Raw genomic sequence first — 18,060 nt, 5'->3', positions numbered from 1 at the left:
CATTTTTCTCCTCTTCAGCATACAATTTGATAGTCTCAAAATAAAACGATTTCGTATCTATAAGTTTTAGCATACCTTGAATTTAATTTATTTTCCAAAAGCAAAAGAATTTAATAAACTGAAAAATATTCGAATTCATACAAAAAAATTTTAAACTATCATTGTCTGTGATTGATATTTATAGATGTTATGTTTTTATAAGCAGATTGTATGAGAAATAAAATATGAAAAAAATCTTCTATTTCAGTTATCCTGAAATCAATGTTAATTTTTTTATTTAATTTATTTTCTGCAAAGATAAGCACAGTAAATCATTAAATAAATAATCTGTATAGTAAGTAATTGGTTGTGTTTTTAAAAAATTGTTAAATTTCTAGTGATGCATTCGATTGACACGATATATAAAAAACGATCGATATTTGTTCTTATTATGTCAAAAAAACAATATGAGAATAAGTCTTTTGTTTTTCGAACAATATTATCGTTATTCGAGCGAAAGTACCAAGATTCTCAGAATTTTTAATTTGGACATAATTTTCAGAATAATAAAAACAAAATTCTTTATTAAATACATTCAAATAAATAAAATAGTTTCTTGATTAGAAGTTTGCTGATGTTTAATAGAATAGTTGACTACATTTTTTAGTTAATTTATACAATTTTGTTTTGAATAAAAAATTGATAATAATTAATGTCTACTTAGTTTAGTTAACCTCCTTACCTTTTAACCCGAGTATATACTCGTGGAGTATCTTTCATTTATTTATTTAAAAAATTTTAATTCGAGAGTCACATAAATAAAGTACCAAGAGTAACTTGAAGCTAAAGAGTTGCATTTAAGGGGGGAGCCTACTTTAGAAGACCTAAAAATAGCGCTTTTTTAAAAATTTTTTTAGGAAGGAGAAAAATAACTTAGACCTCCGGGCTTTTTGAGATGTTTTTGTACATATTTAAAGCATTTGTGTAAAAATTTTTGACATGAAATATTAAAAAATAGATCAGTTAAAATTTATTGTTGATGGTGGTGCACATCTGGACTTAAAAAACGGTGGGCACGATAGAGACCACAATTCTTGTCTCAAACATAAAAATAAAGAAAAATTTTAAAGTTTACATATGTAGTTTCTATTTGAACTAAAAAAATTCCAAAGAAATAGTGAAATTCGATAATTTTGAGTGATAAAAACAAAAAAATCATTTTTTTGGAAAAAAAATAATGACTTTAACTGGTTTTCAAAATTGTTAAAAAATTTTTTTCAAATTTTTTTAGTTCAAGTAGAAGAGGGATTAATACTGAGTAAAACAAGCCATCATTCATTAAAATCGGTCCAGGCGTTTTCTGTCAATCCTGCCCACCAGTTAGTAAAATTTGTAAAAAGTGAAATTCGAGAAAACGCGCTCTAACTTTCGCGCTACCGACGGGCCAATTAATGTTATAAATCTGCTCGAATTTTGCATAAAAAATCGCGATTTTAAGTCACTGAACAAAATTTTATCTACTTTCGAAAAATAAAAAAATTAAAATTTTTTTACATTTCCTCTAGTTTATTTATAACAGTTCAACAATTGATTGTAACCTTACACTCGACAAAAATCGACGAAAAACATGAAAAATAATTTAGATTGGCCTCTAAAACTTTAGGTACATATTCTTGGATGTATTTTCTAAAGATTTAAGCAAAAAAAAAGTCGATTTTTTTAACCATGTAAAGTAGGCTCCCCCCTTAATATCAAAGTAAAAATGAAATAGTCAAAATTAATTTTAACAAAGTTATAAATTTCTTTCCTGCAAAATTGAAAAATAATAAAACCGTAGCAAAGTGAGATTCTTTTACAATTTACTGTTCAAAAATGTCTACAATAATAACCTACAATTTTTAACCGATTTGAGTGTTCTCTGTTTAAAAAATAACTTATTTAAATTGTTACAAACAATATTAATTAACAAATAAATAACTTTCATTTTTCTTCACTAAAAAAGGTTTTATTTACACGTTTTCTTTTTAATTTATTTAAGTTCAATACAAGAATATATGTCCTTTTCGTTTAAAAAATTATTTATTTAAATTGTCATAAACAATATTAATTAATAAATAGTTAACTTTGATTTTTCTTCACTAACAAAAGTATTTTTACACATTTTCTTTTTAATTTAAGATTATTACAAGAATATATGTCCTTATTGTTTAAAAATATATATTTTTTTAAATGAGCCTAAATAAAAAAGTAAAAAAATTTTCTTCTGTCATTGTAGAATAAATTTTTATTTCCTAATAAAAACCGAGATTATCGTTCGGTGTCGATCGATATTTCAGTACGATTTAATCTAATCTAACAACCGAGATCGAGCTGGATTTTCCCAAAGAGGGTAAAGTAAGCACCTAGATTAGAAAACTCATTGTACCAGACTCCAGCTCACTCGTTTATAGCAACCCCTTTAGAGTCCTGTTCTTCTCCAGAAGTCCAGTATCTCTCCTATCGATAGGTTGCTCACCTGCTTAGGGTCAATAATTGATTGACCCCAACTGGATAGCCTGATCCTAGCTAATGCTGGGCAGTCAGATAATATGTGAGTCGAAGTTTCGTTACTACATACTTAATTCTGGTATTGATAGAATTGAGCGTGGAAGCTTGGTGTGTATACCACTAACCTTCCACCTTCCCTGCGCAGTTAACCTGCTCATAGTAAGAACCGCCCTTTTTACCGCAGCAATATGCAGAAGTACTTCGGCTAGCATGCATCCCAACGAAGCTGTTGGCGTGGTCCTCATAGCCCCCGTAATACCCCTAAAAATCATTGCTTGCAGTTGGTCCCGTTTAACTTTAACCGGTATCATTCATCCATGGACACGAGTTCATTACGGATTGGGTGGAAGAGACTCGCACCTCAATCGCCATGGCACAGCCAACGTAACCATGGAAGGGTTTCTTCTTGGTCAGACTTCCACCAGTAGGAAGTCTTCGGAATGGATCCGCGGTTAAGCCTCTGTCCATCCCGTCTCTCTCCATATCCCTCTAAATCCCCGTGCCCTGGGACACTGCCCAGCGAAAAACAGAAGATTTGGTTTTTATAGCGGCCGACCCATTTTGAAGGGTTCGCCCCCTCAGTCCCCACGAGAGATATCGAGAAGTAGCCTCCCACTGGGTAAAAGCTTCTTCTTTGAAGTTTTAATCTCTGGTATATCTCTTTTTAGCGTCCAACAATAGTCCGCTAACATATTCTTACTCCATTTCCCTTGTTAGCGTTTCTCCATATCCTTTAAATCTTGGTGAAATCTCTCGCCTTGTTCCTCGCTGAAATCACCAAGATTTTCAGGAAATTTATCTAAATGTGAAATCCTGCAATTTCTCTATATCTGTGGCTTTTTTTTATTTCCTAGAAATTCCACGCAAACTTCCTTAAAACTTGTCCAGGCTGCTTTTTCATTAAGCTTTATCGTTTGTACAAATTTTTCGTCATATAACAACTTACGTATCTGAGGCCCATCGAATACGCCTTCTTTGATTTGCCTTCTTTGATACGGCTGATTCCAGAATAGCTAAAAATCGTCTCGACTTTCAAGACGATTCGATGCGCGTACATACATTTTTGCTTACTGCGCATCGAAATCGAGACGATTTATTTTATTGTGGACTCAACCTGATTTTAGCGTCAGACAGTTTCGCAAACTTCTCCGCCAAATACTCAAAACATTTACCATTTATGTCAAAGGCTTTTACAAATCGCCGATACTTTTATTTTGAAACTCCAAAGCTTACCTCATTGCAAAGAATGCAAATAATAAATGAATGAAGTCAACAATAAGGAACACTGGATCGTGATGGTAGTTATCAAACATAATTTTTGTAATAATACAAAAGTCATTAATTACAAATCTTTTATTTTCTTAATTGATTCTATTACAGTAAGCAGTTACTTAGAAGTACGTATATGAATTACATTAAACATTGTGTAATAATGTAAATAAAAAGCTACATAGTGAATACATTTTTCACTTGAAACAAATTTCAATGGCACTATATTATGGTCATTTTTAGTTGTTGCAATAAATACTTATTCTATTCTAGAAAAACTTATCGCTATTCCTGATGAAATTTTTTTTCGCCATAGACATGAAAAAGTGTCTTTTTGGGACCTGTATTGGACAAATAAAGTAGCACTTTTTCAAGCAGTTCTGGACAACTGCCGTAAAAAGACTTTTTATGGCAGTTTACTGAGATTGAATTTTATATTGAGATTAATATATAGATTAATATTGAGATTGAATGATTGAAAGATTGAGAGACTGAGATTGAGAGATTGAAAATGGGATTGAATGATTGAGAGAATGGGATTGGGAGATTGAGAATGTGAGATTGAGAGACTGAAATTAAGAGATTAAGATTGGGATTGAATGATCGAAAGATTAAATGATTGAAAGATTGAATGATTAAAAGATTGAATGATTGAATGATTGAAAGATTGATTAATTGAATGATTGAAAGATTGAAGAATTGAATGATTAAATGATTGAAGGATTGAGACTGAGAGGTTCATTTTTTCATATCAATGGCGAAAAAATAGCGTATGCGGTTCGCACGTAGCAATTTTAGATTCGGATGCTTTCAATACTCGCTATCTGTGCGACTTCGGCTGGACTTCGGCTTGACTCTGACTCGCCTTCGTCTCACCTGCGTCGCACTAACGACAGCTCGTATTGAAAAAGACATCCTCACCTAAAAAGTATTGCTTTACGTACTTGCCACTATACTATTTTGTGTATTATTACAAGTTTTTATTTTTTAAATGATTATGGTTTATTAGATTATTGAAAAATTGTTTGCTTACTACCTAGAAGATAAATAATTTTTCACTTTTAACTACACGGAAAAAACAGCTAACTAGAAAGTCAAGAAATAGTATATGACTTATTTAACTATGCAAGTACGCTTTTTTACAGAAATACTGGTCGTTTCCAACACTTGAGAATTAAGTTCCCGACTTATTAATGGATTTTTTTCTGTGTAATTATTACATCTAGAATAAATTGCAGTTTCTCTCATTACTAAATAGATTTTATTTAACGAATTAGCACCAATTGATATGAGTTTTGGTATTTTCGAGTATGAAAGTTTTAATTGTTTTAAAATTGTACCTTCATTATGGTACATTTCCAGGGCTCGAACCAGTGAAAGTATTTAAAAATACGGACTTTACGGACCAAAAATGAAAAATTACGGACCATTTACGGACCAACTACTGGCAAAAATATATAAGAGAACATTTTACTTAAAACTATAAATTAGATTTTTTCATAACTAATAAACATGAAGATATCGATAACTCCGAGTCTTCGACTCGGAGCGATCGATTACTTCATGTTTTATAATAAATTAAAGATAGAGTGATAAAATCATTATCATTTCAATTATTATTTTCAAGAATTTTTAACTAAAATTCTTCTTAAAATCGATTATTTTTAATAATTTTCGAAAAAGTTTTTTGACAATTTTCAAATCCGTTTCTTTACAATATTCAATTTTACGAATTTTCAATTATTTGTAAATTCTTCAATTAAATATGTATTAGAAAATAAAAACTTCAAATAATATAAAAAAAAATTCGCAATTAAAATTTCTCAAAAAAATTAATTCCACAGAATTGTTACTCAGTTAAAAATATGAAAAATTCAAATTTTCAAAGATTTGAATCTGAAACCTTTTTAAAATTTAATTATTTCTAAAACTTTACGCTCTAATACTTTTAATATTCAATTATAATCTAAAATTTTAACGGAAATCCATTTTTAATTTTTGAGAAAATTCTACGAGAATTTCATTATTTAAAAACAAAAAAAAACAATTTATTGAATAATTACATATGAATTATTACATTGAATTCTTTTAAAAAATTGTATCAATCAATTTTAAAATAATTTGAATTCTTTTGCAAAATTTTACTAGAATAGTATAGATACCTATTAAAAATAATTGAATTGAGGAAAAATTTTGAAAATAATTGAAATTTTTCCAAGAATTTTATTAAAATTTTTGAAAATAATTGATATTTTGGAGAAGAATTTAATTACTTCTAAAGATAATTGAAATTTTGACGAGAATTTTTAAAAAATTTTAAACATAATTGAATTTTTGCGAAGAATTTTATTGCTTTTGAAAATAATTAAATTCCTTCAATCATTTGTAATTTCTCTAAAATTATCCAAATTATATCGTATAATTTACGTACTTTACGGACCTTTTTCAATCAAATTACGGACTTTACGGACCTTTTTTCAAAAAAACGGACTTTTACGGACTTCAAGCAAAGTTACGGACTTTTACGGGATTTACGGACTTAGTTCGAGCCCTGCATTTCAGAGAAATCTATCGATAGCGTTCCGTTCATCCATTTTAATGTCTTTGACAAATATTCAGTAATAACATTTTTCTCATTTTCAGCAATTTTTTTTATACTCTCAACATACTTCGATTTCGTATCTATTAATTTTAGCATACCTTCTATATAATTAATTTGCAAAAAGCAAAAGAATTTAATGAACTGAAAAATATTCGAATGCATACAAAAATATTTTAAATTATCATTGTCCGTGACATTTATTGTTGTTATGTTTCTATAAGCTAATCGTGTAAGATTAGAAATGTAAAACAAATTTTCTATTTTAGTTATGCTAAAATCAACATTAATTCTTTTATCTATTTCCTGCAAAGAAGGGCACGGTAAATCCTTAAATAAATAATTCGTATAGTAAGCAACGTGTTCTGTTTTTAAAAGGTCATAAAATTTCTGTGCATATTCAATCGTATTATTATCTTTATAATGTGAATGGTGATTATTAATAAATTCTGATATACCATTGTAAAAAGTGGCATATAATGAAAAATATTTTGAATGGCGTTTATGAAATTCGTGATGTAGATTAATTAAAGATCTGGGTTTTAGAAAACGGTTCCTACAGTTTGTTGTAAATAAGTGATAATTGTCTGGTAGAGCGGGAATAACTAATTCATTATAGCCCATACTATTCAATTCATTCGGAAAAAAAATATTGGAGTATTTTGCGAAATAAAATACCACTTTTGAATAATCTTTAATCATCTTGTACTCGAAATAGGTAATCATTACGTCGACATATCGAATGGCGTTCAATGGATAAACATAATAATAAGTATCGTTGGATAGAATCAGATGAACATGTTTCATTATTTCATCATACACAAACTGTTTTTTATAATGAAGATCCTCTCGTTTTATTTTAGGTACTACTCTTTTTCCTCTTATAAATGCAGCTTTCTGAATCCCTGTCTGCATATTATCTGTTACAATTATTACTAATCTTTTGAAATTCATCTCAGGAAGTAAAGCATCAACTGTTTCCCAATAATTGTAAAATAAACAGGATAAACTTAACATAGAATTGAAATCTCTCTTTACACCCTGCAGAAACACATGTTTAGTATTAAAATTTGTTATTTATTATTACCCTTAAAACATGTTTAATATTGTTATTAGACATTTCACGAGAAACATTAAAAAATAGAACATTGGAGAAATTTTTTTATACATTCAGTTTTACAGTTCAATATTCATTCACTACAGATATGCAGCAGACTTCTAACAACTTCAATTTTTTTAAAGAACAAATTTATAAATGTTTATAAACAGTGTGAACTTAAAAGTATCAAATTGCAACGAATGGATAACAAAATGTAGATCCAATCATAAATTGATCCAATTTATTGATATCAATTTGATACCTGGCAGAAAAATATATAAGTAGATTATTTGACACATATAATTTATTACTTACCATTGAATTCGAAAATTCGAGAACGTTATACGCAGTATTCATTACATTCCTCCAATTTCCACTTTCATTTAGTGTTTGTTTTTTCAAATTTTCAAGTTCGCGTAAAATGAAATCATTTTCCAAGAAATATTCCTTATTGTACACTGACATCAAACTGTTAAACCACATCAGTTGTTTGACCAATGATTTATCGACAAGTTGTTGTAGATTATCTGTCCACGCAGATATGTTGTAAGATGTAATATCTGTTACATCTTTTATAAAACAAAATAATTTAAATATATATATTTTATGTTCATTTTTGCATATATTGCCAAATGAGGTATCATTCGCATTCAGTGAAAAAACAGTTTCGTTAATCCAGTTTAAATAATTAATTCCAGTAAATAGGTGCTTTAGTTCCTGAATATCATTGTTAAAAATTTCGTTTGTAACAAATAGATGTCTCGACTTGAAGCACTTTAGACTTCTGTCGAAAATATTTTTCTTTTTACTTTCATCAGAATTGTTGTCATTCCTTTGAATTTGTTTCAGTAATGAGTTGAAATGCTTTAAAAAATTGTCGCTCTCAGAATTAATGTTAAATCCAATCGAATCGCAAGCGTAATCATTGTCGAATGCTTTTAGGGATGTGTACTTTGTTTTTTCTCCAAACAATTGTTCTCGCAATTGCAATAATTCGGAGAAACTCTCACCTGCCTGTAGTTTTTTGTTAACGTATTCTACCAGAGGGCAATTTGTGCAACTTGGTTTTAGAGGAACTAAAATATCTTCATAAAAAGGATACTCTTTCTTTACATTAACAAAATCAAACGTTACACCCAACTGATCGCTTAATAGCATTTTTTGACAGTATATAGTGAAATAATTGTCTAGAATGTTTACAGGGTAAACAAAGTAGTATACATTGTAAGCTTCAAACAGATAAAAATTTGTCGATATCATATTATACATCTTACTCCAATGTCTGTTCTTAATTTCTTTATCGTATAATATCCTTTTGCTGTGAGATATATTTCTAACTCTGTTTATTCCATCAGTAAATTCACGTGCTATAGTTACTATTAATGGTTTATAATTTTTTCGAAATAGCCATTGATCAAGTACAAGGGAGTAATCATAAAGAGTACAGATATCATCATCAGGCATGGATGTTCCTTCCTTTTCTTCTACCTGTGAAATACCAATTTTGACAAGTATTCATAAATTTTTAGCACATAATCATACAGAGAATGAAATTTCTTCACCCATGCCCAGCTTAAAATCCCCGTAAAGGATCCTCAAAGGATTCCTAACGGATCCTGTAAAGTTCCTGCATAGGATATTGGGACAAGGTTCCTGCGTAGGAACCTACATAAGAACCCGTGTGGGAACCTTGATTGATGAAGAAACAATTGTATTTTGCTTATTATAATATTTTCTTATTCTTCTTTGGATCTTATATAGGTTCCTCTACAGGATGGCAATAAAAGCAGGAATTCATGCAGGTCCCTATGAGGGAAAATTTTTGTGTAAAGTCTGTTGTTAAGGTTCCCACACAGGAACCGGAGAAGGACCCCGACAATTAAGGATTCCACATGGGTCCTTATGCAGGTTCCTACGCAGGAAGCTTGTCCCAATATCCGGTCGGGATCCCGTACAGGACAAGTCAAGGGCCGCGTGCAAGCGACCTGCGCGGGCTGCTTAATTATTTATTTAAACCCATCAAACTTGTCAGGCCTTCTCTGAAACTTTTTGCAAAACCTTCTTAGCATTTTCAGGTATATTTAAAAAAATATCATACCCAAAGTTACAAAACTTAATTTTTTATAAATTTTTTTTATTTTTCTTAATAAAAAATTTTTAAAAAAATTTTTGTAACCATTATTCAAAAGTAGAGAGAAAAAAAACTATTTTTCTCTTGTCAAAAAATGAAAAGAAACAATATTTTTCGAGTTTTATCTGACATTAAAAATAGATCTACATTTAAAAAACGAAAATTTTGAAAATTCATAACTCAAAAATTTGATCTCCAAAAAAAGTACGTATCTATTTTTTTTAATACAGAAAAGAAAAAAATATGTTTGGCCGATTTTAAAAGGTCGACTGAAATTTTACGTGAAATTGACCATATATATTGAGATTAAGCTTATAAACTAAATTTAATTAAACAAAATCTTCTAAAATTATTTTTATATTTCAATGTTTTCTCAGTGTAAACTGTCAATATGCCTTTGTAGATGTGGCAAACATTTTGTCTATTTTATATTTTGTGTATATTAAATAACACATTATTTAATATCACATCACGACTGTTTGATAAAATTTTTTTAAACTATTGTACAGGAATTATTAAATTTTTAATAAATCTTTTTATTGACTTTTTTAAACTTTAAATCCCATCCTCATTATATGAGTCCAATGCGGCGTAGGCTGCTTTCAATGCGGTACACAATCGGTACATAGTGCAAGTCGCCAGTAGAGGGCAGAAGCAAGCAGAGCGAATCGAGCGAACACAGTGGCCCAGCTGACATATGATTTGCATTACATTACTTTCCAATTTTTTATTTTATAACCACGTTTCTGCATGAATCTAAACAATATTTTCGATTATTGTAATTTAGAAGAACCCGTACAAGATTTTGTACAAGATCTTGTACGGGTTCATGTGCAAGTACTTGTACATTTTGTTTAAACAATAAAAAACGCGTTTCTAACAGAAATGTTTTGACATTTTTCTGAAAATATGGAACTCACATGAGGGCAAATCTATGAGGGACCGCATGGATTGCCCACATCATTGACTAGAAAAAATTTCTAAGTTAAAAAGAAAAAATTTTTTTACATAAGAAAATTAATGTTCATAATGATTTTAAACTATAAAAAACGCGTTTTTAACACAAATGTTTTAACATTTTTTTTTTGAAATGATGAAAATATTAATTTATAAATATTTATGGTCTATTATTATATTATTAATATTGTTGTTATTATTATTAAATTATTATTATTATTATTATTATTATTATTTTATTATTATTTTATTATTATTATTATTATTATTATTAAACTATTTAATTACTTGTCATGGTGCATTAGTCTCAATAAATAACACAGCCCCACAAAAAAAAAGTGTCGTGCGCGGCAGACCAGACTAGTCATTTCCTATGTATTTTGACGCGCTGAACACGAATCCGAAGTCCGTTTTGCTCCATCACGTCAGGATATTTTTCTAACCTCAAAAAATTGTCGGATTTTGAGAGGTAGGCTATTTTTTCTTAAATTAATGGATTTACTTCAAACTTGGTAACTAGGGGTTTTTTGGGTCGCTGATGACAAATTTAAAGTTAGATTTTCAAAATTCAAAATGGCGGCTCCAATATGGCGGACGAATTTTTTAAAAGTTAACCCAGGCTACCAGTTACTTGTTAGACAATTTCCTCAGTGATCACAGGTTACCAATAACGCAGTTACTAGTATGTTACAAGTTATTCAGTTAACATCATAATGGTTGACTTTTACAAGTTACACTTGTGTTCATTTGTTACCGTGAAAACTTGTAACATACTAGTAACTAAAATTAGTGATCCTAAAATCACTGAAAGTTTGTGCACATGAGTTTAATTTTTGTTATTCATGTATTTATTGAATATATTTTATCATTTAATTTACATGAAATATTTAGGTAAACAATCATGTCATAAGACAAATTAAATATATTAACCCACATAGCACAATAGTATGAGGTAAGGTTATGTTGAATACTAATCGTAAGGCACATAAGGTTACACGATATTGCTGTGGTAGACCTAAGGTGAACTAAAAACTTCCGCCATGGAGGTAAGGTTACACGTTAGGGTGTCGTGACTATATATGATAAGGCCATGGTAACCTTACACGTTAAGGTTAAGGTAACGTTACATTTTAAGGTTGAGGTAAGGTTACATGTTAAGGTTGAGGTAACGTTACACGTTATGGTTGAGGTAACGTTACATGTTAAGGTTGAGGTAACGTTACATGTTAAGGTTGAGGTAAGGTTACATGTCAAGGTTGAGGTAAGGTAATTATTAAGTTGTAAGGTTGAGGTAAGGTTAAGGTAAGGTTGTGATAAGTTTACCAGTTATGGAAAATATTGAAAAAATAATTAATAAATAAATATTCAATTAAAATGTTAAGTTTGTTGCTCTTCTCTATTTTGGAAACCTGACATGAAGCAGAAAATTTTGAAAACAAATTTGGGAGGACTGGGATTCGAACCCGGGATCGACGCGCATAAACCTATCATTCTAACTAACTGAGCTAAGTAGAGAACTGGCAGAAGGAAAATAAATGTTGCCTTTAAGGAGTTAATCATCTTTTTGGTTCACCTTAAAGGCAACATTAATTTTCCTTCTGCCAGTTCTCTACTTAGCTCAGTTAGTTAGAATGATAGGTTTATGCGCGTCGATCCCGGGTTCGAATCCCAGTCCCCCCAAAGTTTTCAAAATTTTCTGCTTCATGTCAGGTTTCCAAAATAGAGAAGAGCAACAAACTTAACATTTTAATTAAATATTTATTTATTAATTATTTTTTCAATATTTTCCATAACTGGTAAACTTATTACAACCTTACCTCAACCTTACAACTTAATAATTACCTTACCTCAACCTTGACATGTAACCTTACCTCAACCTTAACATGTAACGTTACCTCAACCTTGACATGTAACCTTACCTCAACCTTAACATGTAACGTTACCTCAACCTTAACGTGTAACCTTACCTCAACCTTAACATGTAACGTTACCTCAACCTTAACGTGTAAGGTTACCATGGCCTTATCATATATAGTCACCACACCCTAACATGTAACCTTACCTCCATGGCGGAAGTTTTTAGTTCACCTCAGGTCTACCACAGCAATATCGTGTAACCTTATGAGCCTTACGATTAGTATTCAACATAACCTTACCTCATACTATTGTGCTATGTGGGAAAATCTTTCTAGACCGGTTCCATAAATAATTTTGTATGAAGACATCTAAATTTGCCTCAGTTGTATCTGTAAGAATTATTAATTTTGCTATTAAAACAATATTATATTCAAACGTTCACGCTCTGAAAGAAATCAAATATTTTCTAAATTAAACTGAAAAAAATAATAGGCTTAATGTGATTTTTTACTTATTTTTCCCAAGTACAAAATCAATACATGCAAAGCAAATTGTTTGTTAAAAAAAAATTTTGCCTTAATTAATAAGATTACAACCTTTTGTCTTTTATCAAGTAAATGGTTTATATAATATATACCTAATGTTAAATCGAATTTTAAAATTAATTAAAAGAATAAATACCAAAGTATTTTATGCTATAAAAATAAAATTATTTTATACATTAAAACTATATATGTAGATACATAAAACTGGTCCATTTTGGTTGTAGAGTTCACACACGTATAACTATTTTTAAAATTGACAAAGTGGTTCTCTTATTTTTCTTATTTAATTAAAATAAAATAATAAAAATAAAAGTTTCTCTAAATATTCAAATAAAGATTTGTCTTGTGATTATAACCTTATTAATTAAGACAAAAATTGCTTTTTTAATGCTGTTTTATGGTCTCTTAAATTTCTAGATTACGTGCGACAAACAGTTATCACCAAAAAAATACGACACTGCCTGGTTTAAATGACGTGAAATTGGTAAACAATCATTTTCGAACAAGTTTTTCTCTTCACACAGGAACTTTTTACAAAACTTGCCCACGAACTAATGACACAAATCTTCTTAATTATCTAAAATCGAAAGATTTTTTTAATCCTTTCAGAAACGTGGTTGCAAAATGGGAAATACTGTAGCAATGTAATGCGAATAATATTGACAGCTGAGCCTTTACGCTCGCTGCATGCTTCTGCCCTCTAACGGCAAATGGCTGTAATAAACATCTTTCCGCCTGTCATTACATTACTTTTGTATTTCCCATTTTGCAACCACGTTTTTGAAAGGATTAAAAAAATCTTTCGAATTTAGATAATTAAGAAGATTTATGTCATTGGTTTGTGGGCAGATTTTGTAGAAAGTTCCCGTGTGGTGAGAAATACTCGTTCGAAAATGATTGTTTACCAATTTCGTGTCATTTAAACCAGGTAGTGCCGTTTTTGCTTTTGTTCTCAGACAAAAATTGCCTATATGTAAAAAACATCATTTGCCATTTTTTTAATGTGAACTCTATAGTTCACTTTTATGAAAGTATTTCCTTTTATTTGAAAAATAAATGTAATGTAAAAAATTGATTTCTCACAAACATTTTCAAAATCAAAATTTTCTCGCTTTTATTTTGTCAAAGTAAATTTTTTAAAAACTCACCCATTTACAAATTAGTATAACTATTTACTCAACAAGTGAAGATAACTTTTAAGAAATAAATAATCATATTTGCTGAACGCTAATTTTTGTTAAAAAATTTTAGTGTACAAAAAGTTAATTTGTCGCAAGTCAAAAAGTTTGTGAATTGTCTTAACATGTGTGTAAATAAATAATTTTTGCTATAAAGAAGACATTTTTCCTTGCAAAGATATAATGTAAAAAAATAGTAAAATTCATTGAAGAGTTATTGAATTTTCTATTCTGATAGCCTGATTTAGTTTTGTTATTCTTTATTTACAATTTTGATTTATTTTATATTCAAGTGTCAAAATTTTATTCTCTATATTTATATATATTTTATTCTCTTTATTCTATTCTCTATTTTATTCTTATATGAGTTTTTAGACATTCATTTCAAGTTGTATTAAATTGAGATGTGGTAAATTATTTTACTATATATAGTTCACTCTTTGTTTAAAACAATATTTTATTAAACGAACAACAAACAAATCCACTTACAAAAATTTGAGGTTATCTGTTATAAAAACATAGCTGATAAATGTTACTGAATTGTGACACCTGAGACAACTAAATGTTACTTATTGGTTATGACATTTTGTTACTACTTTGAGAGAGAAATGTAATGTCACCTTGTGACCACCTGGTGGATCACTTGTTACTGCTTTTCGCTATCTTGTTACAAGTTTGTTACTTGAATTATTAGTAACTGTGTTGCCTGGGAATGGATTTACTTCAAACTTGGTAACTAGGGGTTTTTTGGGTCGCTGATGACGAATTTGAAGTTAGATTTTCAAAATTCAAAATGGCGGATCCAATATGGCCGACGAATTTTTTAACTATTGATGGATTTACTTCGAAGTTGGTATCTAGGGGTTTTTTGGGTCACTGATTACGAATCTATAGTCAGACTTTCCCATTTTGAACCCCCTGCACGGAAAAAATGTCTGTGCACCGCTTGTCTCACTTCCAGTGCAGTTGATGCAGAGGTTGTCCGATGGAAGTGCGTTTGCTGTCTCTAAAAACGGCCGTAATATATGATCCCTTTTCAAAGTGTAAGATTTGTACTGTAATTAAGGACCATTGGTGCACATATAGAGATAAACAGTGCACAGAAATTTTTTCCGTGTGGCTGCTCCGAAAGATTTTTTGGTAGAGTGTTGTGTAGCGGGAACTGTAATTTTTTGTTTTGTAATGAACTACTCTCAAGAACTGACAGTTGGGTCTCATTGCATCATAGAGATTAATTCGGCAAATGCACAAAACTTTTTTCATTGAGGTAATAATGTGACAATAAGATGTAAAAGTTAAATAATAAATTTTTAAGCAACGAGATAAAAAGGAACTTTAATATCCTCTATCCTTCACTATCTTATTCCTTAAAAATACATTGTTTACCTTGTACGCTTTGCACTTTTATTGTGTTTCAGCACAATACTAATCCTGCTGCTTCGATAAATGTAGTAGGCGATGACAACTGCCCCGAAAGGGGATGTGTAGTGTGTCCGACGACGAGTTGACTTTGTCCTCGTCAAAGTCGGAAAGCTCTCATACTTAGGCCTGGGGTGGTATGAGGGTTATCACCCCTAGGACGGCGGACTCACCTGCGATCGGGCCAGGATCCCTAACGTGCAGGTTTTCACATAAATCATGGCTTCTCAAAATCAAAACAATAATAAAACTCCAAAGGCTTCAAAACTTAATTTTGCAGTAACAACGTCGGAACACTTATGCGACAGCAATGCAGATGCATTTTGTTACAAATGTGGACAATTCGATGTCCCCAAAAATCGTAAATCAATAAATGAAAATATCAAACAGATCTACAAAGATTATTTTGATCTTGAGATAACCAATCAGGATAAAAATTTTGTTCCACACAAAATTTGCAGTTCCTGTTACACAATGTTAACTCGTTGGAATCATAAAAAAGAGGATAAACTAAAGTTTATAAAGCCAACTTTGTGGGAAAAACCATTAAATAAAAAAGATTGTTATTTTTGCAACACCAATGTGCAAGGATATAATAACAAAAATAAAAAGAACATATTGTATGCTAATGTCCCCACTGTAAAAGAACCAGAAATTTCATGCAATCCACCTTCTTCTCCCAAAACCTTGGAAATTGACAGTGCAACTGAAGATGTTCTAGATTTTGAAAATAAAGACATGAGAACCGATGATGAGGACGACTATTACCTTCCGTATGATGAACAGGAGATAAAGATTCGACAAACGTTTAACCAAGAAGAACTTAGCAATCTCATTAGAGATTTAAAATTGCCGAAGGATTGTGCAGAACACCTAGCATCAGTGTTGAAGAAGAAAAACTTGTTATCAAAAGGCACAACAGCTAGCTTTTATCGAGACAGAGAAAAAGAATTCCGACAATATTTTACAAAAGATGAAAATCCGTCGTTGGTATATTGCTCAGATGTTGTCGGACTCATGAATAAATTAAAAACAAATATATACAAAGATGAAAATTGGAGACTATTTATTGACTCTTCGAAAAGAAGTTTAAAAGTAGTACTACTACATAATACTAATATTTATGCTCCAATTCCAATAGCGCATTCAACGGAAATGAAAGAAAACTATGAATATATGAAACTAGTTTTGGATAAAATTAGATACCGAGAACACAACTGGCAAATTTGTGGAGATTTTAAGATTTTAAGCATACTACTTGGACAATAATCAGGTTTTACAAAAACACCATGTTTCCTGTGTTTGTGGGACAGTAGAGATCGAGCAAATCACTACATTAAAAAACAATGGCCAAAAAGAAATTCTTTCGAACCAGGTTCAAAAAATATAATAGAAAATCCCCTAATCGACCCTTCAAAGGTGATAATTCCATCCTTACACACGAAACTAGGAGGAATGAAACAATTTGTCAAAGCCTTAGATAAAGAAGGAAACTGTTTTAAATACCTGGAACAAAAGTTTCCAGAAAAATCTGATGCGAAACTAAAAGAAGGGGTTTTGACGGACCACAAATTCGCAAATTGTTAAAAGATGAGCAATTTATCACCAAGATGAATAAAAAGGAGAAAGCCGCATGGCTTAGTTTCAAAGCAGTTGTCGAAAATTTTCTGGGTAATCACAAGAGTGAAAATTGGGAGCAAATAGTTAGTGATATGATTAAAAATTTTGGTAAGCTAGGATGCTTAATGAGCATAAAGATGCATTACTTAGACTCGCATCGGGATCGATTCCCTGAAAATTTGGGAGATTACAGTGAAGAACAAGGAGAACGATTCCATCAAGATCTTAAAGAATTTGAGCGTCGTTATCAAGGAAGATGGGATGTAAATATGATGTCCGACTACTGTTGGATGCTGAAAAGGAATATTGTACCTGGAGGCACCAATTTGAAACGAAAACCATTACACAGATCCTTTGAGGACAAAAGAGTGCAAAAAATTAATTCTTTTTTTTTATAGACAGAAATACTATGAAGAGGATTTTACGTTAAACGAGTTACCTGACTGTGGATTGTCAGGAATCATTCACTTTTGATTTTACTCTTTAATTTTATCCGAACGTTTTGAATCTTCTAAGTTTATTAATAAATTTATTAATACTTATGCCAGATTCGTATTCAGCGACCCCAAAAACCCCCAAAAAACGAGTTCTAAGCAAATTCTGTTCATTTTTTATTTTCGCGTCCGCCATATCGGATCCGCCATTTTCAATTTTGAAACTCTGATGCCAGATTCGTATTCAGCGACCCCAAAAACCACTGAGTAACCAGTTTCAAGCAAATTCAGTTCATTTTTAATTTTCGCGTCCGCCATATTGGATCCGCCATTTTGAATTTTAAAAATCTGATGCTAGATTTGTATTCAGCGACACCAAAAACCCCCGAGTAACGAGTTTTATGAAAATAGGTTTGAAATTTCATC

The 18,060-nt window shown here is 30.6% G+C and overlaps 1 protein-coding gene across 1 annotated transcript in view; it reads right to left on the bottom strand.

Moving 5' to 3' along the window:
- Positions 1-6,228: 6,228 nt before the first annotated feature.
- LOC122512304 overlaps positions 6,229-18,060 on the bottom strand; it is a 29,632-nt gene continuing 17,800 nt past the window's right edge. Inside the window, exons 2-3 of the mRNA XM_043628061.1 lie at positions 7,809-8,981; positions 6,229-7,435 (exon numbers count right to left, since the gene is read on the bottom strand). Coding sequence (XP_043483996.1) covers positions 6,335-7,435; positions 7,809-8,981 — 2,274 coding nt within the window. The 3' untranslated portion in view covers positions 6,229-6,334. The remainder of the gene's footprint in view (positions 7,436-7,808; positions 8,982-18,060) is intronic.

The sequence above is a fragment of the Leptopilina heterotoma genome, unplaced genomic scaffold (genome assembly GCF_015476425.1).
Source record: "Leptopilina heterotoma isolate Lh14 unplaced genomic scaffold, ASM1547642v1 Lhet_97, whole genome shotgun sequence".
NCBI classification, from domain to species: Eukaryota; Metazoa; Arthropoda; class Insecta; order Hymenoptera; family Figitidae; genus Leptopilina; species Leptopilina heterotoma.
Note: the sequence above shows the minus strand (reverse complement) of the source record. Positions and strands in the feature narration are given on the sequence as shown.